This window comes from Labrus bergylta, chromosome 9 (assembly GCF_963930695.1).
Source record: "Labrus bergylta chromosome 9, fLabBer1.1, whole genome shotgun sequence".
Lineage (NCBI taxonomy): Eukaryota > Metazoa > Chordata > Actinopteri > Labriformes > Labridae > Labrus > Labrus bergylta.
This window is the reverse complement of record NC_089203.1, coordinates 17,796,028-17,823,896: the sequence shown is the minus strand read 5'-3', so window position 1 is coordinate 17,823,896 and position 27,869 is coordinate 17,796,028. Positions and strand designations below refer to the sequence as shown.

At 37.7% G+C, this 27,869-nt stretch overlaps 3 protein-coding genes across 4 annotated transcripts; all 3 read left to right on the top strand.

The window, feature by feature from the left end:
• The first annotated feature begins 1,268 nt into the window (after positions 1 to 1,268).
• On the top strand, positions 1,269 to 9,016 carry yif1a (Yip1 interacting factor homolog A (S. cerevisiae)). 2 transcript variants are annotated; one of them, XM_020635853.3, is made up of 9 exons: positions 1,269 to 1,374; positions 1,619 to 1,670; positions 3,058 to 3,302; positions 3,710 to 3,814; positions 4,947 to 5,025; positions 5,107 to 5,164; positions 5,275 to 5,430; positions 5,896 to 5,989; positions 8,342 to 9,016. In XM_020635853.3, exons 2-9 carry the CDS (start codon positions 1,640 to 1,642, stop codon positions 8,498 to 8,500), a joined length of 927 nt encoding a protein of 308 aa, XP_020491509.1. In that variant the 5' UTR covers positions 1,269 to 1,374; positions 1,619 to 1,639; the 3' UTR covers positions 8,501 to 9,016. The 2 variants fall into 2 exon arrangements, with proteins under 2 accessions (XP_020491509.1, XP_020491510.1); XM_020635854.3 differs by having other exon boundaries at positions 1,277 to 1,370.
• Positions 9,017 to 9,137: 121 nt separating this feature from the next.
• On the top strand, positions 9,138 to 15,178 carry si:ch211-145o7.3 (forkhead box protein N2). The gene is made up of 5 exons (XM_065958880.1): positions 9,138 to 10,074; positions 11,209 to 11,841; positions 12,133 to 12,254; positions 13,271 to 13,326; positions 13,750 to 15,178. The coding sequence occupies exons 2-5, from the start codon at positions 11,236 to 11,238 to the stop codon at positions 14,100 to 14,102; spliced, it is 1,137 nt and encodes a 378-aa protein (XP_065814952.1). The 5' UTR covers positions 9,138 to 10,074; positions 11,209 to 11,235; the 3' UTR covers positions 14,103 to 15,178.
• Positions 15,179 to 15,596: 418 nt separating this feature from the next.
• On the top strand, positions 15,597 to 26,457 carry atl3 (atlastin 3). Its single transcript, XM_020635794.3, has 14 exons — positions 15,597 to 15,741; positions 17,117 to 17,339; positions 19,031 to 19,165; positions 19,733 to 19,837; positions 19,923 to 19,973; positions 20,194 to 20,250; positions 20,361 to 20,453; positions 20,555 to 20,693; positions 20,797 to 20,924; positions 21,005 to 21,061; positions 22,061 to 22,132; positions 22,295 to 22,486; positions 23,039 to 23,278; positions 24,185 to 26,457. The coding sequence occupies exons 2-14, from the start codon at positions 17,136 to 17,138 to the stop codon at positions 24,245 to 24,247; spliced, it is 1,536 nt and encodes a 511-aa protein (XP_020491450.1). The 5' UTR covers positions 15,597 to 15,741; positions 17,117 to 17,135; the 3' UTR covers positions 24,248 to 26,457.
• Positions 26,458 to 27,869: the final 1,412 nt, after the last annotated feature.

The window sequence follows — 27,869 nt, the reverse complement described above, 5'->3', positions numbered from 1 at the left end:
TGATGACACGCTTTCTATGTCTCTAATTGTGACATGTTTGACAGCCTTTCCCCCTGATTACACTCTTATTCACCCACCGGCTGCTTTTTTTGATGTGTTTCTGACTTTAAGTACAATCATGTGCAAGCTTGAGTAAGCTGTTGTTTTCTGTTTTACTCTTCATTTTCCCTCCAAAATGTCACTCTTTCTGAGTGAGGTGGAGGGAGTTTAGATTCCATAATGATTTACTCACCCTTAAGAGTCTCCACATGTATTCACAAAACCCACCCACACAAACACCCACTTACCCACCCACACACTCACATGCTTCACAGAGCAGAAGGGCATCCTCATGCCAAATACTGTTTAATTGATTGAATATGGTGTGTTGTAATTGTCTTTAAAGAACCAAAGGCACACCTATTCCTATGATTGTGCAATGCAGCTTTGAACATGTCTGCACAAGACAGCTGTGATTATGTAAATCATGATTTGTGAAGTAATGTTGACATAGGCCTATACTGTATAACAGTCATATGAACAAATTATGATTACATTCAAGCATGAATACTTTTGAATATTACTATTATCTTCTTACAACATTTTTATTGTAAAACTGTGGACATATTATTTTTGATTGTTAATTTACAATCGTTAAAGAACATTAAAAACGGTCTGTAAAGGAGGGGGTTAATGAACTTAGAATATTTAGGTCTTAACATCCAAATGTACCAAAGGTGAAAAGTAGCTGCATTTTTTTTTTCTTAAGTTTTAGTTTTTTTTAAAGAAAAATATAAATCTGCAAAGTAGGAATTCCAATCTTACTGTGGGTAAATGGAACAGAAACTAGGCTAAGTACACTTAGATGCAGTGGTTAAATTGGAGGGGGGGGGGAAGCACCCCAAATTTCGACTTCAGGTGAATTTTAGAATATAAATAATATTCTAGTCTGAGTTTTTAGTGGAAAAAAAGTGACTTTTAATTTAACCCTGGACTTTTTAATGCACCAACCTCTTATTTCTTGAAGTGTCCAGCCTACATGTAAGTAGGCCTACAACAAATAGGCACATTGAATTTATCCTACCTGATAAAATGAAGGAGCATGAATGTGTCTGCTTTGATAAAGTCTGCATGTTAAACCCAAGCACCCTAACCTGCTATCCCCACAAACAGTAAACGACAGCTAGAAAATAGGAAGGTTGATGGCTTCACACAACACAAAATCAAGCCTTAAACTTTGGCTGTGGCTGTCAGTGCCACCACTGTATTGTTTGGTGGTGTGTATTTCGCCTACATGTTTTCTGCCACGCAGGCACGCTGAAGTCAACCCACCGCCGTGACGTAGCGGGATCAGCCTGAAAGCCACGTAGCGAGCTAACATCGCTAGCTGTGTAGGTAAGTGCTCCTATTACTTCTTATGTACTTAATACGCGTAACATTATATTCTGTATGCCGTGTGTGCACATAATACCTATGATAAATATACGTGTGCCACATGCGTAGCTCAGGCGAGTGTTTGTTAAAAATAGAAATAATAAGCTGTTGTTAACTTAGCTCGTCGTGCTAATAAGCGAGCATCATGAGTCTGTACTGTTAAATAAATATCTTCTTAGTAACATGTCATTGTTTGTATTCTAAGATAGCGTCAGTGAAAGTCACGATGGACCTGCCACATCACGGGTACCGAGCAAGTAAGTGGAGACATGAAATGAATCACTTTTAGTTTAAATAGTTGTGAAAAATGTTTTGCTAAAGAAATCCAGCCAAAGTAGCTTCTTCCTGTTTCCTTGGTAAAGAAAGCAGACAGTGATGTCACATACATGGAGACAGTAAAAGGTTTTTGAGGTAAATAAAATAGGGTCTTATATTTAATTGTTTAATTGAACACATCTAACCTGCATTGCATTGTCTGCACTAAGTAATAGACATAAGCATAACTAAATGCCATTTAATAACACCACTCAGTCTAAAACTGCAACCTGTGGGGGGTTTATTGCAAAGGAGCATCAGTTTGAGGTAGTTAAACAAACAAAATCACATTTTTTTGAGTGACTGTGGTGAAAAGCAATACAAGTTCTACAAAACTAAGAAGATAGGCAAGAATTAAGAAGCTCTTCAAGTTATCTAGGGTCAGCAACAAGTCTTATCTCTTGCATAGGAAATACTTGATCTGGTTGTACTGTCTTGAGTGATGGGACGAACATGTCCAGCGATGATTTTTAATGCAGCACACAGTTTTTCACTGCAGAGCACAGCACATTTTGTGAGAGGTTTTCAAAGGTAGGGTGTTTGTGAAGTGCAAAACAAAAATTACAGAGTGTGAAACTCTTTCCAAAGCTTGAAACAAATTTACATTTTGAAAAAGATTTTTACGTTTTATAAAACAAAGATGACAAAACCCACTACACTTAAGCAAGCACAAAACAAATGTACAAGACGTGAAACACTTACAAGTGGCAGAAGTTTGTGAATTTGTTTGGGGACTGGTGAAAGTGTTGTGCCACGTGTCTCAGCTCTTGTAAATGTGTTTCACATCTTGTAAATTTGTTTACAAGATTAAAGTGTTTTTGGTTTTGTGATTTTGTTTTGTACTTTCCATTCACCAAATGATAGGCTGAAAATTAATGTACACCAGATGTCACAAATTTTTAAGTTTCATGTTACAGTCATGTTACCACTTTTGATTTCTTCCTCTTAAAAGTGGCTTATTTTTTTCCAGTTTGTTATCTAACACTGATATGCTATTTTGTACCTTTTGCAGCCAATGTTTGAGATGAATTCTAGAAATATAGGAATTTGTGAGCCAAGAGTGTGACTGACAATGGGTTCAGTGTATGTTGATTTATGTTTACAGTATGTGTCCATGTGTGGTGAGGAGTCAGGGGGCTTGAAAATAGTTTTATTTGCCAAAGGTAGGACCGGCAGAAAAAGTTTGGGAACCAGTGTATTAACCAATCAGTGTAGATTTCTGTGTATGTTTATGTTGGTTATTGAGAATAATGACTTACTGAATGTGTCATTTTCTAAATAGTTTTAGAAATAAATAATAATTCCTTCTGTGTTTTCCATCATGTCTAGCTAAACAGAGAGCTCGTGCAGCTCCCCCAACAGCAGATTCTGTCCTGTTTGAAGACACCAGCTCTGCAGCACCAGCAATGAACACTCAAGGATATTACACTCCAGGGTACAATGTGGGAGTGCCTCCAAATGACATGCAAGGAGGTACTGGGGCGGACAATCTCTTTACGGACCCAATGGCCAACGCTGCAATGATGTACGGCTCCTCATTAGCCAACCAAGGAAAGGATATGGTCAACAAAGAGGTAAGAAAAAAGGGACATGACAGAGAATAATGATGTTTTTAATGGAGGGATGAGGGGATAACCCAGTAACCTTTAAATAAAGTTAAGACTTAGTGGACAGATTTTCAGTTAAGAATACCATTTTCTTGTCCGCCTTCCAACATAATATAATAAACAGTGAATGTTCTTATCCAGGGATGAAAAAAGAACCCCTAGTTGCCACACACATAAAACTGATGTTGCTCTACTGGATGGACAACTTTGATACACGGGTGGTTCAGCATACTTGATGTCAAGCTAAAGCGATTCACAATGCTGAGGGCATAGCCTTCTTTAAAAATGTCTATGACTCAACATTATTTATTCACTTTGGAAGGCTATCACACCAAGCCGGCTAAGTTCATGTTTGTTCTTGCTCTGCCTTTCAGCTCAGCAGATTTATGGCTGTGAACAAGCTGAAATACTTCTTCGCTGTCGACACCAGATATGTAATGAAGAAACTAATGATCCTCATGTTCCCTTATACGCATCAGGTAATCAGCCATTCACCTCGTCTGACTTTGTTTTCTGCCTTAGTGTACGGAACAACAAATGACTGCTCGATAACTTTCTGTGGTATCCATTTTTCAGCCATTTATCAAGTTATTACAACGCAAACAAGATAATTAGCCACTTTATCACTACTCCAGATTATTCATGAACATAATAATGCTGTAACTGCCAGAGTGTAAACAAAACACATTGAGCTCAGTTTATTCCCACACACTGTAACACACTGAGCTTAGAAATCATGTCACTCCTCCAAACATTCTGTGCACTGATAATGTATGAACTGTGCAGAGTGCAAACTACAGAATAAGCCTACATGCTATGTACCTAAACATAGTGTTTAGTATTTATAATGTGTGATCTGCATAGAGTGCAATCATCAAACACATTCGACCAACAAATGTTTGTTTATTAGCGATATAATGATGCCTTCATGTGCTCTTTGGATGATCATGTTTCCAAAGTTGGGAAGTTGTTTTTCCAGCTATGATGGGTAAAAAATGTAAAAATCTGTTCATTATTTTAAACCACTAAAATATTGCTATACCTGACTTGTAGTTTTCCAACTAATCTACTTCTATTATTTATTTATTTGATTTATTTAACCAGGAGAACCGCATTGAGATTAAGAATCTCATTTGCAAGAGTGTATTAATACCACATTACCAATTACATCTAAGCAAAACACTGATATAATCTGTGAATTTAAAAAAGAGTTTCTCACCCTCAACTCAGCAGTTACTGGTGTCAGCCATGTTTCTGAGTAGTATGAAGTCAACTCTGCAAAATGTGGACAATCATTTTCAGACTTGACTATATCTGAACTGTTCCCTGTCAGGTACAGTCCCCCTCCCATTGTTGTAAACACCACATTAATGTGAAATAACATCCTTTGATCAAGAACACATCTATGGGCCACTCATCTTCAACTGAGTGACATTTTAGAGAAAGCCAACCACGCTGAAGAAGCACCAGTCTTGCTGTACTTGACGTGCCCGATGTTGTTTGGAATATTTCATTTTTCATCTTGTAGAGCTGTCAGGCATCAAGAATATTTTGCATGTTGCTGTTAAACTGAGCAGGATCGTTCATACTGTCTCTGTCTGTTGTTGGTAGGATTGGGAAGTTCGGTATCACCGGGACACTCCATTGCCTCCTAGACAGGATGTAAATGCACCTGATCTTTACATACCAAGTAAGTGTTCTATTACTACAAAGTTTTCAGAGAATTAAGGGATGCCTTTGTAATGCTTCAAGTTAACTTTTTTTCTTTCAGCGATGGCTTTCATCACCTACATTTTACTCGCTGGAATAGCTCTTGGCATTCAAAAGAGGTGAGTCATTTTCCCTCATCATGACTCACAATATACAAGTGCCCTAATATCTCACAACTAGCTTTTATAAAAACATAAAAATAAAGGGTATGTATTGTCTGTGTGTAAAGGTTCAGTCCAGAGGTTCTTGGACTGTGTGCCAGCACTGCCCTCGTGTGGATGATCATCGAGGTGTTGGTGATGTTGTTGAGTTTGTACCTCCTGACGGTACACAGCGACCTCACCACCTTTGACCTTATTGCCTACAGCGGTTACAAATATGTTGGGTAAATATCATGTTATACTCAAAATTATGTTTGTTTTTTTTCTGACAGAGAAAGTCATTGTGGTGGTTAATTCTAGACCAAAGCTCCAACTTTCTGTGGATTACTTAAAAAACTGAAAACTGCTAAATCAAAGCTGTAGATAAATAGATTGGATTCAGTGATTTAAAGGTTACTTTGTGTTTAAGGCATTTTTCAATGTCACATTATCCATTTAAAGTATGTTATTAATTCTTGTTGGTTTGATTTGAAATGTTGTCAATACATTTTTTTTCTTAAGATTCAAGATTTTAAAAAAAGTGTGTCTATCACATAGTGAGAGAAAATTACCTTTGGTTAGAGGCTCAAATAACAAAACAACCTTCACACCTTTTTGACTGACGTAAAATTATACCAGAAGTTCAATGAAAAGCTTATTACTTGATGTCTGTTTGTTAATATACTGATATTTGTATGCCTCTCTTTTAGGATGATCTTCACAGTGTTGAGTGGCTTACTGTTTGGCAGTGATGGTTACTATGTGGCCCTTGCCTGGTCCTCTTGTGCACTTGTGGTCTTCATTGTAAGTACTTTTTGTTCTTTTTGACTCCATCCACCATGTATATATCTGAACTAAGTGAAATGATTCAAACACATTCAATGTGACCAATGTGGTTTAATCAGAAAATTGGATTCAAAATCAGACCATTCATTCATAATTCTATGTTCAAGGCTATGCATTTCTGAACCAGAGCAGTATTGTGTTTCTTTAGTGTGTCATATTTTTAGTTCAGAAAAAAATGCTGATTGCCAATGTTATTTTAACTAATTATGTTCCATAAGTAGGTCAAATATTAACATATTTAAATATGCATGATTTTTCTATTTGAACTGTTCCCAGGGTGTTTAGAAATAGAACACTGAAAAACAAAAACAAAAAACACAATGGCTGATGTGCACAGAATGTCGAAGGGGCAGGGGCCTAAATTTCCTTAAGGGATTACTTTTTTAAATCAAACAATTAGGTAAATAAAAAAATCATGACTGAGGATAATTCACAGTAGTAAAATTATTTATGTATTGTATGCCATAACCCAACACAGAAATAAAACTGATTATATGACTTGATACAGATCCAGCCTTCCACGATGTGCTGAGGTATGAGCACATCATCTGGCTTGTTTTGTAGGGGGTAGACCAGACCTCAGTAGTGAGTCTGGAAGATTGTACGCAAGGAATTATTATTTCATTTTTTAATAAAAAGCTCTTTTTTGATGCTAATTTTTATTTGGGCCCTTTTTACAATACAAATGTGTACCTATAATAACTTTACAACTGCTATCATAAAAATATTATTTTGATGTCTTCTTCTTATCTTAATAGATAATATCTAAAAGTTAGAAGTACAGAGAGTCAAAATCCAGTTTTACAGCGTTCTGTTTCATCTTTTTCTGCCACAAAGCTTATTTCTAATATAATTGCAAACCATTTCACTTCGATGTTAATCTAACAGAGACCTGATGTATTGATCTGATATTTCCATATAAATATAGCTTACTACAATTTGACAGAATGTAAACACATTACGGGGCTCACATTATGAGGAATTTTTAGACTGTTAAACTCCAATTTCGTACTATTTTATCCACTGTAACCACTTTATTTACATTCAAAAACATGTTTGAATTAATGAAAGTTTGATGTGTGTACCTCACATTTAATGCACACCAGCTATTATTTAAATGTAGTGATTACAGGAGGAAAGAAAGTTAGATTAATTTGTGTTGCCATTAGTTTACAGTCCTTTTACAAAGGGTTTTCTAATCACACAAATATTCAGTTCGAGTTTAATCTGTAACGTCTGAACTATTTCCTCTCATCATCTGCTGATCCCTCTCTCCCTCCCTCTGTCTTTCACCATCAACTGCTGCTGTTTCTCTCTTTCTCTCTTCATCATCTGCAGCTGTCTGTATGGCTGTCTAAACATCTGCAGCTGTCTGTATGGCTGTCTAAACAGATCATGTAAAAGCATACTGTTTGATCACACAATGGTGGTGCTTGTAAAAGATAGCACCTATGATCAAGATGAAGAGAAACATAGGCCTGCCTAATCTTATGAGTTTACATTTTCAGCCAAGTTACTTCAGGTTCTAACTTCTTACACCATACTACTGATTAGGAACAGTAAGACCAGACAGAGATTTATTTTTGTTTTTCCTCAAGGATAATCTTGCAACACCTCTCCTCTTTTCCTTCTCCCCCTGTAACTTGGAGTGCTTAGTAAATGGTTAAGCAATTCTCAGAGAGAAACAGAAATATTCAATGGAGCAGAACTGAGGGACAGAGGTGGGAAAGTTTACAATCTGACAGCTGGTTTACATTTCTCATTAAATTTTGGGCTAAGTTCAAAATCTTCTAGGCTTATGCCAGCACCTACCACAAAATGGCATCCTAGACTATTGCCTGTATTGTCTATGTGATGTCTGCCTTTGCTTCAGAGTAACTTACAATCACATTTACAGAGCGCCTATTCATGCACGTTCACGATTGGGCATGAACGCTCACAGCTTCATAAGGAAAGAGGATGGAGGAGAGGGCATCACACTGGTCTTGATCAAATATCACCCAACCTGATATTCTAATTTAACTGAATACATCTGTTCTTCGAACAAGGCTATTTGCAAACGGAATTGTTAATGAGAACCAATACACTCTTAAACATGTAAAGAGTCACAGTAGATCAATACCTCTGTCTTGATGCACATTGAATGTGAAAATGGTAAGATCAGCTTATCCTCTTGAATGGTTAGAAAAAGAAAGCATGCCTTCAAGTGTTGTTGTTAAAGCATATTATAAATGTACTGGTCTTGGCCAACATTTTGAACTTTTCCTTAAATAACATTGGCTTTGTAACTGCATGATGCTGTGTTTGCAGGTGCGATCTCTGAAAATGAAGATCCTTACCTCTCTCTCCTCGGACTCCATGGGGACTGGATCAAGTGCCAAACCTCAATTTCGCCTTTATATCACTGTGGCTACTGCAATCTTTCAGCCAATCATCATATACTGGTTAACCTCTCACTTGGTCAGGTGACCGAGAAGAATTTAACAACCTGAAGTCCAAGTCAAGTGTGTTGGACCTACACAATTTGTTTTTTGAGTGATTGTACACCTGTCTTTATATGGTCTTTTGTCAGTAAACTCAAACACATAGTCTGTTTTAAACTACTGTTTGAGCCAAGAAGTGTGACACAGAAAATGTCTCTTTGGAAGACTTGTTTTCCACCATGAGTGTACAGTAACACAGACAAATGCTTATTTTTGGCCCCTTACTTGAGAAACAAGGGCTGTCATCATGAAAGTTTTTCAAATCAAGACTCTGATTCAGTTCAAGATTCGTTTTTATATAATGTCCATGGACATGCTTTCCAGTATTTCCAAAGACAACAATTTACATTACACCAGTGATTCAAGTGCCACTTTTCTGGTTTGGTAATGTTGCATTATACCCTTTTCTCTTGTGAGTCCAGGATTTTATTTATCTACATTTGACAAAGCATGAACATGTTTGGATTTTTTTTGTAGAAAAAAATAAATATATTTAGCTTTGTGCAGTCAGTTTTCTCATTCTTTTACCTTTTGGTCATGCAAAGAGCCTGTTTGTACCTACGGTTTGTTAGTGCAATAACTTAATTTCTGAAGATGGTACCAAAGCTGAATGCCAGAGTACAGTCAGAGACTGACCGAGACAACTGATCCAAGTTGTACAGTTGTTCTCAAAGGTTGAAAGTAATTTAAATTTATGGACCTCAATAACTGTGTTTATGTACAATTTTAAAGAACTAGGAAATTACACCTACTTAGTGACAATTTATGATGAATGCTACATTTAAGATGGAATTATTTTTTTTTATTACATTTTGATCATCAGTACGCAAAGCTGTAGGTGATTTCAATGAACAGTTGACATTTTTTGTTCAGAGGTTTAAGTAATCTCATTGACATTTAATCTATTTTATACTATACACCTTCACTTCAGTAAAGGGTGCAATGTTTTAAATTCAGAACATTTGTGCAAAAAATGACAATTACAACTATATAGAGGAAAATGTGCACACACCTGCTGACCTTGTAAAATGTACAATTTTACTCCATATACCATCAGTGAATGATAGTAAGAACAAACCCCAGATATGAAGTACATTTTTGTGATACCCATTTTACTGTTTTGAAATAAGTAGCCTATATTGCATATGCAGGGTTTTTGTTTCAACAGTTTTTCTAAACTGAGATCACGCTGCTTGCACGATGCAAGTATTAAAATAGATATAGGATACAGATGGAAGTTTGGACCCACTATTTTACTTCTTTTTTTTTTCTGAAGTTTCCCAAATACTTGGCAAGTATTTCACATAACCTGCCAGGAAAACCGTGGCTCACTGCTCCATGTTGCTGGCTTGATGTGAGAGCGCGTGCTTAAGAGCGCGTGCCCTGCAAAGCGTCCTTTTGGTATCCATAGAAACCACAGACGGCAACAGAATACGGAGGTAGAGGTGTCCGACTCCGAAATAGTTTTAAACGCCAGAATTTCATCCAGTCCTTTGGGACAACTTGTTATGGACATTTAAAGGGCGCAGAGTCCTGCCAGGATTATTTTTTGGTAATTTGGTGAGTAAGTGGTTACTATTATGCATTTGAAGCACTAGTTTAGACCACTGTTTGTTACCTGTGAGGGGAAAAGGCGGCTTTCCCAACTAAATGAAACTTTATATTGTTCCGCCATTTGCCTCTTTGACTGAACTGTAGAGCCATGTGGCTTCACACAGGTAAGGCGTTTAAACTTCGCAGCGCTTTTATATCAGATTTTACATACAATAATTATATGGATGGATTGTTTAAAGCATTTAATCGATGCACGAACACCTTACTATGTCTGACTATACGAGCAGCTGAGAGACCTGTACCTGTTCACTCTTTGTTTATTAAACCTGAAGCCTTTTAACAGAGTGACCTCTGAACGTTTTGCTGATGTTCATCAGAGGGGAACAGACAGCTAACATTTAACTCAATCAAGCTTTGAGGATTTTCTTCTCTCATACATTTTCCATCTGCATTTCTAGAGTGAAGCTTAAACCTTAAGTATTTTCTTGTCTCTTTCAAATGTTTAAAAATATAATAAATAAATATGCCTATATATTTTTTAGTCTCCACCTGCTGTTATGTAGCTACATGGTTTATTGTGTTGACCTATTTCATGTTGGCTTTTAGGACTGCATGCATGTATGACAAAATTATGAGTTGTGAGATAACATTGTTCAATATTGCAATTATAATATGAAAGCAATAAACTAAAACTTAGTGCATATGAGCTATAACTCACAGTTTCTATATTCCTGCTCAGAATACCTGTGTTTGCAGCATGTCCCTCCCGATTCCAAAATAAATCCAAAAAGCTCTCTATATCACCACAAAAATTGAGATCTAAAATGAACTGAGGGTAGCTGATGGCTAGTTTTAGCTTCATTTGACTGCATCAAAATGGTTTGAAAGCATGGCCATTCTACTCTGGTATATGTCCAATGGATGAACTTGTACACTTACTAGTGAGAAAGTGTTGACATAGAATAATTTTCCATATATACAGTGATATAAATTTGGCAATGTATTTATTGCGAATGGTAACATTGCGACAACAGAATTGGGGTTTATGTGAAGCCCCATAGGGTACATATAAAATGGACTTGACTTCAGTCGTGAGTGTTTATATTTTTTAAACCTGATTTCTGTCATATCTCTCGGCAGGGACCTAAAGGTTTTCTTCTGGGAGAGATGGAGAATAGCTCTCACACACTGCCTCCACCATCACCGTGTCCGAACACTTTTGAAGTGTCCCTGCCTTTCTCTTCCTCGCCGCAGCAGACAAATGGCCGTGTTTCACTTCCACTCTCCCCCATTTCATTCCCCCCGTCCCCTTCCTCACTATCTCCATCAACAGCAGAGTCTAGTCACTCCCCCTCCCCTCTCTCACACTGCACAGCGTCTCAGTGTCTCACCGGACAAACCATTCAGTGCCTGAGCCCGTCAAACATATCAGACCAAGATGACCTGACCTGTCTCAACTGGCTGCATCAGAGGGGCAACCTACTGCCACTGCAGCCCATCCCCAAAATGACAGCACTGCCTCAGCTAGAGGCCTCGCAACCCACCCAACCTCTACCTCCAGCCTCGTCCAAACCCCCATACTCCTTCAGTAGTCTGATTTTCATGGCAATAGAGGATTCGCCTGACAAGAGGCTGCCAGTGAAAGACATCTATGAATGGATTGTCAACAATTTCCCATTCTACAGGACCGCCTCCGGAGGATGGAGGAACTCTGTCAGACACAACCTGTCCCTGAGCAAGAGCTTCCGCCGCATTCAGAGAGACAAGAGCCAGGTGAGTTAACGACTCACGTTTACCAAAGAGCACCAGGGTCATGTAGAGAGATTAATACCACTGGGCAGAAGTTCAAGCAATCATACCTGAGCATCCATTCTGCTGAAATATCCCTGAGCACTCGCTGATTCAAGATGTGCTGTTCATCATAAATTAAAACACCTTACAAGGATATTACTGTAATGTGCTCCACGTGTGTAATGGCTATAGTACGCTTGAATGTGTCAGTGTGGCTTAAGGTTCACACATTTTTAATCTGAATGTTTAAAATTTAGTGTGTTTGTGTTTCAGTGCGTGGGTAAGGGATCTCTGTGGTGTGTGTGTCCAGAATATCAACCGGCGCTCCTTGAGGTGCTGAGGAAGACCCACAGTTATCACAGCACCAACAGCAATCTGATAAACAAGCCTACACTGTGAGTATAACCACACAATTTAATATGTGCCACTAACTATTATTTTCACATTTATTTTTAGTAATTCATTTTATAAAGTGAGAAATAAAATTGGCTTTCCTAAAGCCAAAAAGTTATCTCTCTCTCTCTCTCTCTCTCTCTCTCTCTCTCTCTCTCTCTCTCTCTCTCTCTCTCTCTCTCTCTCTCTCTCTCTCTATATATATATATATATGAGAGACAGCACTCACAGCACACAACTGTTTATCCAAACGCTCCAGAGTGCACATCCAGTGCTTTTCTGCCCGAAAAAACAACAACGAAAAAACAAAAAGGGCCTAAGGATTGTTTTTGGACAAAAACATAATCCGCTTTCTTTTTTTCAAATGTATAACTAACCAAGAATCGTTACCAAGGAAAGTGTACATAAAGGCTGTTTTGGCAAGGAGCAGTTAATCACTTTGTCTGACACCAACCCTACAGCAGCGTTTTGCAGGCATTAATACATCAATAAAAAACAAAAATCTTGTAGATTGTGGTCTCTTTTGCTTTTGTAGCTTATTAAGGGACATTATTTACTCAGCTAAATAACAAGCAAAACGCTCTTCACAGGAGCTTTAACTTGAACAACAAAAATGGCAACCAAACATTTTGCCATATGTTAAAACTTTCTTTCATTGTTTTTGATGAATTTAAACTGAACATCTCTGATTTGAGACTATTGGTACAAAAACATGCAACTCTGATTTCCATAAGTGTCTTGTCAATTACAATTGACTTATTTTACTATTTTCCGTTACTAAAGACAAACTAATACTGAGCCTGTTAAACTGTAAAATAAACATTAGTTGCAGACTTAAGTAAACTTTTTCGGGGTTATTTTGTGTGGAGTCCTGGTTTTAATACAAACATTTCTTCTGCATTGCTTTCTACACAAAGTGTTAAAATAAATCATTTGCCTGAGTAACTTGGCATTTTAACCACACTTTCTTGCTGAGTTGTGTTCAAATCAATGCATTCTGCAAAAATACTGTGTGCAGGTTGGAAGGAGCTGACTTTGAGATGCCTGCAGTTTGTGATTCTCTTGAGATTTCAGGTTAGTGATGATTATGATGTTGACAATATCAGAAGCTTCTTCTCCTTTATATAACACATGAACCAACATGTTTGACCCTAATGTATTTTAGACAACAGTGTTTTATCAATGGGGTAACAGCTCTCTTTGACATTTTTATTACCTGCTGTTTTTCTCCCACCCTGCAGCTTTCACAGCATGAAACATAGTTCCTGCGTTTGTGTTCTGTTGTCATGGCAACACCTTCTTTTTCCTTGGCAACACAGCTATATTCTAGCTTAGTCCTCTTTTTGTTCCCTTGTTTTATTTGAGAGCCTAGATGCTATACAGGGTCACTGAAGTATATGACAAGTGGTTGTTATGCCAGGCTGTATGAACATGTTATTAATATTAATGGCTCTTTTGATCCCTCATTTTCCATTTTGTTGTTTTCCTCTAATTCAGATGCTCTTTCTCACACCCTCCTCCTCTCCTCGCCCTCACCTCAAACCCTGACCATGGATAACCTGCCTTTCACTGAAAACCCAACGTGCCCTTTGACACCTGATCACGAGGAGCTTGTCACCATGGAGTCAGTGGACTACCAACAGGAGGAGGTCTGCGAAGACATGGAGAAGGACCCCCTGTCAGACAGCGGGTACATTGAGTTACATTATTACCAGTCTCAACAGTACCAATACTTGGTGCTGCCAGGTGATACTGAGTTAGACCTGGAGACCGTAGAGATATTGCAGCTGGATGCCGAGGCGCAGGAAGCTGCTGGGTCACTGCTGGACCTGGCAGGAGGAGGATATTAAAGTTAATATCTCATTAACAATCACAATTGATTCAACACTACAATTTATTGTAAGCAAACACTCCATCAAACCAACAATGTTAATGGATGTAGTGATGATTGTTTTTTCACACCGCCTGTTTTTCCTTAGACGCTGACACTGCCCTAAAACCTTTTTGTAGTTAGGAGAAAAGATTAGTTTTGTGATGGACTCACAAGACTGTGGATCACAGTAATTCTTATGTATTCTAGCACTTTCAATGCAGACGATGAATAAGAAATTGAGAGTGTAACATTAAACTGAAAAATATGGGGAAAAAAATTGTGCTCTGAGAATCTCAAGTATTAATAGAAATGAACTTCAACATATTTTAAGGATTTTCACTGTGATTTTTTAAAAGCTTAGTTTCACTCTCAGGGAATGAAGTTCTGCTTCCAATTCAAGTAGAAGTAAAGTTGACCAAATTAATAAACATGTTTTAATCATTTCAATATTTACAAGAACATAACAGCTCTTCTGAGACATTTACTCAAATTCATAAAGTGAATATATACTGTATATACATATATACTTTCAATATGAATATGTCTTATCAACCCATTGTTAGTGCTGATCATCGCTTCAAATTGATCCCTTCCCCGGGAACGCTGTCAATGTAGCCTATTCTGGAAAATATTTCCTTTCTAGACGTGGTTTTGTAGAATACCATGTTTAAAAAAATGCTTAATTTATAAAGTAGTTGTAATTGTAGGGTGTATGAAAAAGTGGGAAAGCACTTCTCAGTTATCATCATGTCAGTACTTCCAATTAACTCTTTATCTAAAGAATTGCTCTTTAACCACTCTTCAGATTAGGTTGATTTAATGTTTAAGATGTCCTGTTGATTCCCTGAATGTCTTTACACTTTCTGTGAATTTGAAAACCTATGGTACTTGTAAACTAAGCTACACTAAAGTCAATCAAAAATACTTTGATTGGATATGAACTGCCATTTAAAGATCTTTCATTTGAGGATTAACTGGATTTGTATTTGTAAATGTTATGTATTTTTCAAAACTACTGAATTTGTAATCTAACGAATAAAATATCTTGTGCCGATGTTGTGTATTAAGGTTTGTAACTTGCCAGCTTTGATTTCATTGATTTTTACCTCACATTGTTGTGCATGTTGGGGAGTTTTATTCATCAGGTTTCTTGTTGTTCCTTCAAATTAAACCAGTAGAGGGCAGACCGCAGCCAACTGGACTAAATCTGCGAGAACAACAAATGGTATGTTCGTAAACAAAAACGTGTTACTAGGCAACAGTGTAAATTTAATCTGCGGCAGTCACTCGAAGAGGTTTTGACTAGACGCAAATCAAAAAAAAAAAAAGATTTATTTGACTTAACTTCAGTTCCGTGTTCGTACCTTTACTTGATAAACGCGAGGCACATTGGGTAACGTAGTCACAGACCCGCTAAAATCAACGCAGGAAGACTTGCAGAAAAACTACATTTTCCATGAGACGTGGCGAGGCTTGAAAAACGGAAGTGCGTGAGTTTTTCGTGGTGGAAAAAAAAAAAAGTTATCATAAGTTGTTTTCATGCCAGAGTAAAAAGTGACGTTTCTTAGTCGACTCGCAGGGGGGATTGCTTTGAAGCCGCTCAAGTCGCCTTAAAGGTAATACTAACTTTACAATGTGAACCAGCAGCCACAGCGTGGAGCAGGATTATAGATTAGTTAGTTTCATAACACTGGTTTCCTTTAACAGCGTTTAGGCGTTAGCTTTTCAATGTTTTTATTTAACTACCAAATACATGCAGGTTATTAACTAATAGTAAGATAGCAAACCAGTTGTTTTGTTTATTGAGCTTCTTTAATCATCTCTATTATAGTTGGACATCTTTTATTTTGCTCGCTGAAGCAGTGTCAGTCTAGCTAACCTCGTTGGTGATAAGTGCCAGATACTTAAAAAAAAACAACAACGTTGATTATAGAGATGCTGGTTTATAATTTAGATGATGTCTTGCAGTATCTGCTCGTTTTTACGTGCAAGACACGTTGCGTTGACATCCACAGGTTTCAGCACACTCACTGCATAGCAATGCCAGACATGCTGCTGCTAAGTGCCACACCTTTTGAGGTGAGGAGATTTTAGGGAGAGGAGGGACAACATGCTTTTGATATTATTACTATAGAAAAGCTGTTATGAAAGCACCACCCCTGTCTTACTCATCATGGGAGAGGAGATCCTCCTCAGAGTTGCAACAACGAAGTGCCTTCAAAAAGCTGAACAGGAAACTGTTGGAGAGAGCATGCTAAATCCACTAGCTGGAGGCAAAGCAGCATGACACCCATAAAGCATCTTGTCTTCTGCTAAGCACAGAGAAAATATTGTGTTGGAAGGATGATTGCATGTCTGAATTTCCAGTAGACACAGACAACATAATATTTTCAGAGTAAAGAACAGTGAGTGTGTTTATCATCCATCTTAGGCATGGTTGATTTGAAAATTAGTTGCATTTGTAAACTGACATTTCAGTAATTTATCCTTTAGACCTACAGTATCCCCTACACATTATCATTTATTTTTATATATTTATATTTTGACTTTTTTTCATCTACTTTTCTTACATTAATCATTATCTCCATTTTAATAATAATTTATTTTACAATAAAACTAATGTCAGAAACCTCTATGGATTTGTTAAAGTGTAAAAAGAAAGATCATATCAATATTGAACGCTATCATCCTCTGTACTCTGCTGACTAAAATTAGTTTTAGATTTTGAGAAAAAAAAAAAGTTGTTTTTAAATAATTTATGAAGAAGAAATGTTAAATATTTACAATTCCAAGCTCCTCACACTTGATGCAGATTTATGTCACTATGAATACGATATTTTTTTTTGTACAGGTGTGGGCTGGAAATAACCGGCTTATACATTTTCAGTATTTGGGACATCTTTTAGACTACTACACAAGTCAAAAATAGAAAATGAAAAAGTTGAAATAATAATGTTACAGTTGGATAATAACCTGGTGTTTTTGTTACAGGGAACAGAACCTCGTCCGCATGATGAGTAAACCAGGCCCAGTTCAGATTGTCACGGTGTGTAAGGAGGAGCACTCCTTTACTTTGGACCAGGAGGCTTTAGCTCGGGTTTTGTTGGCTCCTGAGGTCCGAGACAAACATGTGGTGGTTCTGTCAGTGGCTGGAGCCTTCAGAAAGGGCAAGAGCTTCCTGCTTGACTTCATGCTCCGTTACATGTACAGGAAGGTGAGTTGAACAACTTTAATGTAACTTCTGTGTTACACATTGTATAAGGAAAAATCATACTGTCTCATTTTCACAATAACTGTGGAGCAGACACTTGTGAAAAACACAAGTTCTAAGACACAAGATTGGAAATTAGTGCTAAAATATATAGAATGAAAAAAATAAGAGCTGTCCAAATTCATTGTCTTCCCCACTCCCAACATCTTGGACCTTAAACAGCAAAGCTCTTAAATACCAAGCACATGACTCCAGACACCTGATCACCCAAAGGTCACTCTGATTCCCTTAGATGAAGATCCTCTTCCTGGAAACTGGCCCACTTTGACAGGAGATTTGTCCCCATTGCCATAACAGTGTTTCTCAAACTTGTTTCAACAATATTCCTCTATGGGGTATTTTCTTCTTCTTCGGGATTTGTTAGCTGTTCTACACTCCAGGCTTAAAACCAAAGAAGACTTTTGACCAAAGGACAATTTTGACACTTCAATTTTAAGATTTATTTTTTGTGTCTTTATTGTAGAGACAGGACAGTGTAGAGAGTCGTTAATGACATGAGCCACAGGTCAGATCCGAACCCGGGGGCCGGCTGCTTCGAGGACTACAGCCTCTCTACATGGGGCACCAAAAACTAACTCAGCCGTTGGCAGCCCAAGATTGTAATCCTTAAGAAGTTTTCTGACTTTTAGCTGGGTGAAAGCAGAGGAAACTTGGATCAATTCCTGGCCTGGGCCCTTTGATGCACGTCTACCCCACTGTCTCCTCCAATTGTTTCTTGTTCTCTCTTCAGCTGTCCTTTAAAGGCTTTAAAGGTTTTTGTCTTTCAATCACAAGCGCCCCTTTCTGTTCTCGTACATAACCATAGAGGTGCTAGGTGTGTGAATGTACAATGATGTTTCTAATGTTTTTCCTCTACTTAGGTTCTGTTTTCAGGTGAGGCTCTGTACACACCGTGGTAACAAATGTCATTGAAAGAGAACCATAATGAAGTTATCCACAGAGCTGTGTTAGACAGGCGTACAGAATGAAGTTCACTCCCCATATCAGTGGGGTGAAGAGAGGATAACAACCCTTAGTTTAAAGGCATTTAGTTCATGCTGAGATTTTGTCATGTTTTTCTTGAGAGCTCTAAAGGCAGGGCGGTCACAGCAGGTGATGTTACCTTGAGGTGTGGTAGTTTGGAAGTCACTATAATACACTGGGACCTTCATGCCCATCCCTTGTCTAACATGTGACCTAACTAGTTTCCTGAAATCTGATCGTTGCTTATTAGACCATGTGGAGTCAAAGTGAGTCATCTTGTTTTCAGGTACATATTTCAAGCTAACCTAGTCATGGTATTACATTTAATGTACTCATTGAGAGATCTCATTGAATTTGGTAACATTCAAATCAAACATGGTGTCCATTGAAACACTTCTGTAGCCGTCCTTCTCTAGCAGTAATAAAAACCTGTGATTATGCCCTGACTGAGTTCAACAGTCCAATTACTACTTTTCTGTTTTGTAAATGATGCACAACACCTGGAGTTTCTGTTGATTCAGTGTACATGTCTGCTGCTGTAGTGCTACATTATTGAAAGATAGACAAGGCATGTTTCTCATTTGAAATAGGCCAGAGGGTTTAAATATACAGAGTTTCTCAGCAAAGCCCCAGCCTGCCCCTGATTGAAAAGGTAAAATGTGTTTCTGCAGGGCGATGAGAACTGGCTTGGTCTGGATGATGAGCCACTGACGGGGTTTTCCTGGAGAGGCGGTTCAGAACCTGAGACGACAGGCATCCAGCTGTGGAGCGAAGTCTTCCCTGTCCGAAAGAGCGACGGGACAGAGGTACCACAGTTTATTTAATCTATGCAGAATATCTTGGTCTATATGTTGTTTGCAACTTTCAACTGTACAGCTGTCAAATCAAGACATTATTAATAACTTTGTGTTTGATGATTATATCAAATCATTTCTAGAAAGGTCTTCACTTTACTCTGGATTTGAGCTGCCTTTTCCCTTCAATATTAACCCCATATTCTCATTTCATCCTCTTATGTCTGACTGTTATACACAAAGCAGAGAATTAGTGCATGATGTAATTTAAAATGATATAAGATTATATTAAATATAATTTATTTCATGATAACAGCCATATGTTGTAGCCAAAAGACTTTCAAAATATAATAATAAAACCTCCACACAGGCAGAAATATACTCTGTAACTAACAGGAACATCCCACATTAAGGTAGAAAGTGGAAGGGAAAGTCCTGTTTTTTTTTTTTTTTTTTTTGTTGATTTAAAGAATCTATTCAAATTAACAGTAAGTTATGTTTTCTAAAGAAATAGAGTATCCCTGTTAGCCACACCCAGTGTTTATGTGATGTGCTGTATGTGTCTCTGTTCACCTCTAGGTGGCAGTGGTGTTGATGGACACTCAGGGAGCCTTTGATAATCAGTCCACTGTGAAGGACTGCGCCACCATCTTTGCCCTCAGCACCATGACCAGCTCCATACAGGTGACTGATTTATTCTTAGCACTGATGTAATCATTTCTAATTATCCTCATTTCAATCTATACTGATTTCCTTTCTGTCTATATAGATCTACAATCTGTCCCAGAACGTACAGGAGGATGATCTGCAGCAGCTACAGGTCTGTTTACAGTAAAGTTTTTAGTAAATTAATGTAAATTGCATCAATGATGTTTGAAAATATGAAGAGTGACAATGACTATTTCATTCTTTATTTTAATTTATTTTTGATCTCACAGTAAAAGGAGATTTGACTGAAGCTTCACTGCTTAACTTCAGCGGCGCTTCAGATTTTGGCATGCCAGTAAACATTTTCCATAACGGCTGTCTTTTCCTCACAGCTGTTCACAGAGTACGGTCGTCTTGCCATGGATGAGATTTTTCTGAAGCCCTTTCAGGTACGAGAAAGATTTGAGAATGAGGATGTTTCAGATTGTTTTTGTTGCGTGTGATTGTGATGTGTGATTAAACCTATAAGAACTTTTTCTTTTTTCTTTTCCCTCCACAGTCTCTGATGTTCCTGATCAGGGATTGGAGTTTTCCATACGAATATGGGTACGGATTTAGAGGAGGCAATGAGTTCCTGGACAAAAGATTACAGGTACAACATCAGTCTCGTTGATTTTCCAGGATAAAAAAGGGTAAATAATCTTATCTGAAATTATATACTTGGTCTCACCTTGTGCTGGGTTGATTTTAAAGGTTAAGGAGGCCCAACATGAGGAGCTCCAAACAGTGAGAGAGCACATCCACTCATGCTTCACCAACATTTCCTGCTTCTTGTTGCCTCACCCTGGGTTGAATGTTGCCACCAGCCCCTCTTTTCAGGGACAACTCGGTGGTAAGATCCCCCTTCTTCCAGTTTTGACTTTGTTAAAGGTTGCTATTAAGCTTTGCACCTGATTCACTAAGCGCTGAGAGTTTTGATGTATCTCTTTTGTCAGATGTGGCCACGGAGTTCCGAGAGCAGCTGCAGAGCCTCATCCCTAAACTGCTTCATCCGGATCGTCTGGCTGAGAAAGAAATTAATGGAAACAAAGTCACTTGTCGTGGCCTGCTCGAGTACTTCAAGGTAACATCTTGTCCATCGGAGTTCTTCTACTGATCTTTTAACACATTTTTTTCATTTCTAAAATGTAATTTTCTTACCAGGCTTACATCAAGATTTACCAGGGAGAGGACTTGCCACAGCCAAAGACGATGCTCATGGTATTTATGATTTATTCTTCAATGTTTATTGGTTATGAAAACGTTTATAGCATGTTAATATACCACACACTACAGAAATTATATCTTAAGATAATATACATAGAAGAATGCAGAATACATTAAACTCATCAACAATTTCACAGAAAACTATAGAACGTTTAGTCTTTATGATAAAAGCATACATTAAGAACACAAAGATAACAGAAGGAAACAAGATAAAACATTGGAATGTAATCAAAAAATATAAAACAAGACATTTAAATTCAAAACTTTATAGTGTTTGAATGTGCAGGTTAGATTACGCCCCACCATAAGGCGGCTCTATGGGGCTAACAACAAATCACACATTGACCAATAAAACCCTTAAAATACCTTAACCAAGTCAAACCAATGGATTTATTAACAGACAAAAATGCTCAACGTCATGTGAGCGTCCTATGTTTACAGTTTGTTTGGCTACTGATCATGGATGATGTTGAGGTGGTACTAATTTTTACGTTTGTGCAAATGCTTTTGGCCTGTTTGCATTTGCAAACACCTGCTCTACTATATTAAGGATATTTAAATACAATTATATTCATTTACTGTTTTGAAAGGAACAGGAAGTTGCTCGTGTTATCCTTGTTTGTTGTTGATTCTGAGGATTCTGATTGGCTTGCATGGCTTTATCCTTCTCGTTACACTGCTGCATATGGGTTTGGCATAGTTATGATGGTGCTCGACGGCGTATTTATGCGGGTTCATGTAAACGAAATCTTTTTAAAAACGATATGGTGTGTACGACGTTATTATTGAAAACGGAGGGGGAGAAATATTTGTTTCTGTAAATACTCGGCTATGTGTAAATGTGGCCTCAGACTGCCGTTTCTAGGCCCGATATTTAAGTCCACATGAATGTCATGGAGGTGAAATGGGGGGATGAAGTGATCCCGTCGTTGACTCATGCTTTTTTTTGTCTGTTTATTTTTCACTTTAACATGTGCCTGTTTGTCTCACCAGGCTACAGCAGAGGCTAATAACCTGGCAGCCGTGGCAGCAGCCAAAGATCATTATTACAAGAACATGGAGAAGGTGGGTTTACTTGCATATAAAAGATTCATTAATTGTCTTCATTGTGTTGGGTGATCATTTTCTAACAGAGGAAGGCTGGATAATCCTTTTGTATACTAACCAGAAACAATGATCACAAGATCCACACTACTGAATCATGTTTCTCTCCGTTTCCTCTCTAAGGTGTGCGGGGGAGACTTGCCCTATGTGTCTCCTGACTCTCTGGAAGAAAAGCATGACTTTAACCTCCGAGAGGCTGTTCACACCTTCTCCTCCACCAAGAAGATGGGGGGACAGGAGTTTTGTGACCGTTACCAAACGCAGTTGGAGAAGGAGCTAGAGGAAATGTGGCTTTCTTTCAGCAAGCACAACGAGGTAATAGCCTGTCCTATTAATATTATATAGAACCCTTGTGTCTATTAAGGGGTGCAGCAACTGAAATACTTCAAAAGAAGACATAGAACAACTTAAAACTTTAATCTAAGTACTTCATGGGCTGCGTTTTTCTGAAAGGTATTACGTTGTGTATAATGAAGAGTGAATTATTCATCATGACTATTATACTTCCTGTTGTAAATTATGGAAAGTACTCATCAATGTATAATGTATGTTTTATGGCAAGCAATGCCTTTTAATTCCTGTATCTCAGTGGTGAAACCCGAATCCTCACAACTTTATTATCAAACCTATTACCTTCCCCTGAATGTAAAGGTTAGTGTGGACTTTGCACCTGAACTTAAGAGAGAACTTGTGTCTATTTGTTTGTATATTCTGCGGCTTAGTCTTACACACGCTTACCCATTCTTACTTCCACTCTTCCAACTTTAGACGACTCTGGCATACATTAGTATTACATGCTATGCTTTTTTGTCAGCATTATGATTTTGAAAGTGTTCTTAATCACCTGTTTTCTCTTTCCTTTAAAAGTCCAAAAATCTCTTCAGTGCTTTCCGGACACCTGCAGTGCTGTTTGTCCTGGTGTGCCTCCTCTACGTGCTGTCAGGTGTGTTGCTCTTTGTCGGCCTCTCAACCATCGCCCTGGTGTGTGACTGCACCCTGGGTGTTGTCATGATGGCCATGCTGACATGGGCCTTCATCCGTTACTCTGGTCGATACCATACTGTGGGAGGAGCCATCGACCAGGCCGCAGGTGTTGTCCTGGAGCAGGTGAGAAGAAATGGGGCTGGTGGTCAGTCTTTATTTACTGCTGTCTGTTGCTTTTAGACTCTCATTTTTCAAGCTTTTTTTAAAAAACTGCAATAGCACATACAAGGCAGTAGAGGGAGCAGTTTGTGTTGTGAAGAACACTAGAGTGACATAAATCAGCAGTGCAAAATTAGATATGAATACAAGAATAGTTTGAGTTTTAAATGCTTTTTAGAATAGTGTTTTCCCCATTTTACCCAAAACAACTGGAGAAACTGTTAAAAACTTACATTAACTTGTCACTTACCATCATACATGTAAAACATCACCTGACGTTTAGCTAGGGAGATATCTAGCAGAGCAAAACTAGTTTTATGTTCAAAATGTAACAGTTCATTTGTAAAAACTAATATGGTTGAGTTTATTTAGCTTGTAATGTTTCTCTTTGGCAATGAATTACTTTAATGTGTCTGTGAGCCACGTCCAGTTTAAGGTTTCAATTCCAAAGGATTTGTTTTTAATCCCTTCAGTTACTAAACCGTTTGCTGAAGACGCTCTAACTTTTCCAATGCAACTCTTTCCATAACACATTTAGCCGTTTACTTCTTGTTTAGAAGAATTGCTATATGGAGCTTTAAATTAGATACAAGTGGATCCAGCGTCATCAGAGCACGTATAGAAAATCAAAGTAACATTTGCAAGAGTGTAGAAGCCCGGTCAGAGTTCATTCTCAGGCTTCACTTCTGTTACTATAAGGAAATCAGAGGTGGTTTGTCAGATCTAAACCACTCTGAACTTCCTGTTATATTTTTAACCTTGCCAGGCAGAGGTACGGTTTCAGTACCGTATATTAACCACATCTGTGAAGGTTGAAAGATCAAATTTTGTGTAGTGACTCATCTTTCTTTTTTCCCCCTCTACTTTCAGGCCACCGTGGTGTTGAACAAGTCGAGAGGAGTAAGCACCATTGACCAGAAGAAATCCAGTTAGAGGACCTATGAACCTTCATAATCTTGATGCAATGCAACCAGCACACAACACAAGCACACACTCAGCACTAAAGCCTTATCATGCCTCCCATTGAACATCAACACAAGGTAAACAGTTGACTCACCAGCATCTTTATTATGCAAGTCCAGGCTTACATAAAGGTGACTGGATTCACTGGAGTCAAATCATCTGAATCCATGGAAGTGATTCTTCATGTCTTTAATTGATACTGCCATCATTTGACATGTTTACAAATGGTCTTAAAGACAAGTCGATGTTTACCTTTTAAACGTACACAACACTTACATTTTTCTTATTTAGCTCAATGCATCTGAACTTTGCTTGATATTGTTCAGACGAGGGCAGTCAGGGTGCTTCTCAAATAAAGCTTCTGCAGTTTATCTTTAGATAACTACCTTTTGAACTGCTGGCTTTAAAGCTAAAACATTTATACATGTTTTTTTTGTGGCTTTATTATTTTTTTTACTTTGTGGCCTTAAAGACATTCCATTGTGTTTGATTTTGCTTTATAAATAATATGAACTCACATATCTAAAAGGATGAACTTTCACTGCTTTGAGGGAGGAGAGGATACGCACTTTCTATATTGCTCAGTAGGTTTTGGTAGCTGCATTTCATGAGGGTTCAGTTGAATCTCATTTGTTTCAGATTCTTTGCGGTTTATTCTTGATGGATTTTTGTTACACTTTTTACATTTTGATACTAAATGCTACACTCTTCTAGAGATATTATAAAGAAAAATATTTAATGTATAAAATGTCCCAGGTCCAAAGATGAAGCTTAGAATTCTTAGAGGTGTTGAGCACCCGTCAAAATAAAACTAGTAACCAATCAGCCAAAGAGTCAGCTTTGACCTACTACTATTAGCACTTTATACCTCAGAACGGTTCAAACACAAAGGATGTCGTGTTGACTAGAGGGGTTTAGTCCTTTTGAAAGTTACTACAATGAATCCATACAGAAAACATAGTTTAAACACAATGCAAAAAGAAGCAGCTTGGATAAAAATCACGAGAAATAAGCAGAAGAAACGATGGGAAAACAGGACTTTGATTTTTGTAACTTAGGTTCTGAACAAATGTAGCACTTCTGATCATTAATCTGAATGGAAGTGAAGATTACTTGTGAACCTCTTGAAGTAATTCCCTAATGTAATGTTCTAAGTGACCATTTATAGGCTGTGCATCCATAGATACATATTCTCCAGAAATGTTTACATCTGATCTCAAGTCAACTTAAAAAAAAGAATGGCAATGTCAAACTTCTTTTTGATCTTTATGACTAGTTTTTTTTTTTTTTTTTTGCTTTCTGGTGATCTATAGATAGGTATTGATGGTTTTTGATCCAGCTTGAAGTAGTTGCACATTTGGTTCAGAGATTTTGCTTTAAATGACTTGTAATTGATATATTTGCAAAACGAATATGGAAAGGGAAAGTTAATGATTTGGGCTGAGTTGTGTTCTGAATTCCTGTTAACTAACCTGCGACCATTTAACCTTTCAGGCGTGTATTTTTCCCCAAAAACAGTCACAAAGGGAAATTAAAAAGGCTCCACGGTGGATTTATTAGGTTTGTGGAGGCCATGGATTCTCATACTAACTCAGAATGAATCAGGCATTGGATTAAGGTCTCTTTACAGGATGAAAGGCAGGTTCTTTCTTTCAAACACATTGGATTGGAGGAGTGGAATCTTGAGCATTTACTTAATAAAATTGACTTTTTAAATGCCAAAAGATATTGTGACCTGAGACTAAAAGTAGCATCCTGTAGTTTGTAATAATTTTGTAATGTGCACTTAAAAATTCAAAATAATAGTCACAAATACAACTGCTAAATGGAGTTTTAACCTTGCAGTGATTCCATGATACTGTAGGTAAAAGTCATAAGAATATGAACCAAACCAGAGGCATGGGAATATTAAGGATAAGACTCCCTTGATTTCCATGATTTTTGAGCATCACATAACACATTCCATGTATGTCTCTCTCCACAAGAGGAGGAGATTTCAAGATGTACAAGTATTTTCTTTTGCACTTTCCCTCCTCTCTGGTGCTTTTTGCACACAGCTCATTCCTAAATAATTGAAATGCATGCAATATTGTTAAAAAGGAACTCATGTCTTGCAGGGCTATGGTGGCCTTGAGTTGAGAAATACTGATTTTATAAAGAATAAACAGAGCTTGAAAATGTTAATGCCTCTTTCTAATGTGTTACCACTGCTGTAATTATCAACTTAATTCATTTTCGGTTGCAATGTGATAGGGGTATATTGTCTTATTATTAGGGGGAAAACAACATTTTGTTCCAAGATATAATGTATAGAATACAAATGATTGTGATTCTCAGAAAACCTTGATAAAATTATTGCATTCACAGCAATTCAAAGCTTCTGTACAAACCTGAAAAGAGGATGTGGTTTCGTTTGAGGTTTCTTGCGACACAGATCCAACATACAGGTGTAACATCAAACTTGCTGTGTAGTAATATTTTGGTCACAACCACAGAATATTACTTCTGATGTCATACATATTTTAATATCTTACAACAGGAAGCTACAAAACATCATGATTTATATTTCATTGCATATTTGACTCAGATTATATCAGATTGCATAAAACTTGATTTAATTGATAAATGGCAGCATAACAAAATGCACTTTAGCATCTGACTAGATAGTGAAGCCGGTTGAAAAATCCTTTAATGTAAACATATTAAACATTTAAATTATTGTTCAAACTAATCCATTAAGGAAATATTGTGTGATTATTAGGTATTGCTACATATTCAAATTATAATGACAGCTTGTAGTTAAAAATGTGATATGTAAACTGTTAACAATGAACTGTTGTACACTATAACTGAGAGCAGTGACATTAGAGATCATTTACAGGAGAGTGAGTAAAACTGTGCAGTCTGAACAAAGAGCTAGACTGTAGTGTTATAAAGCTACGCTCACGCCAGAAAATATACTCTACCATAGTGGTGACGTGCTTTGTGAAAATAAAGGCTACTTTAATGTCAGATTTTATGACACTTATAAGTTTATGTTTTTTTTTATTGCTACTTTTCTATTGGATGTTTGTCCACATTATGAATGTGGGCCACCATTTACAGGCTTTGTGTTTACTACCATAGCGCGGCTATGTAGGCCATTATAATAACCCACATTACAACAATAAAAAAAAAACAGCACTACCTCCATATGATTTACCCCCATCTGTGATATTATTTCAACAGCATCATATTATTATCTGGATAATTGTGTGGATTCAGCTCCCTGCTCGTCTCCCACAGACTCACATCCTCACACTGACCCCTCTCTCTCTCTCTCTCTCTCTCGCTCTCTCTCTCCCCTCCACGAGATGCCGTGTACAGAAAAACTGCTACAGCGAGTTTCGTGTCCCTTGTTTCCTTATATGGTGATCAGCGTCGCGGCCCGACCCCTCCTCGTGCTGTGAACGAGGCGCGTGCACTGACCGCCGCCGCCGCTCACCGTTCACTTCCATATTTGGAAGTAAGTCCAACAAAACCGCGCAGAGAGGGAAGGGGAGGTGGGAAAAAGAGGGGAGACATGGCGGAGAATTTCCTCCCATGCTGAAAA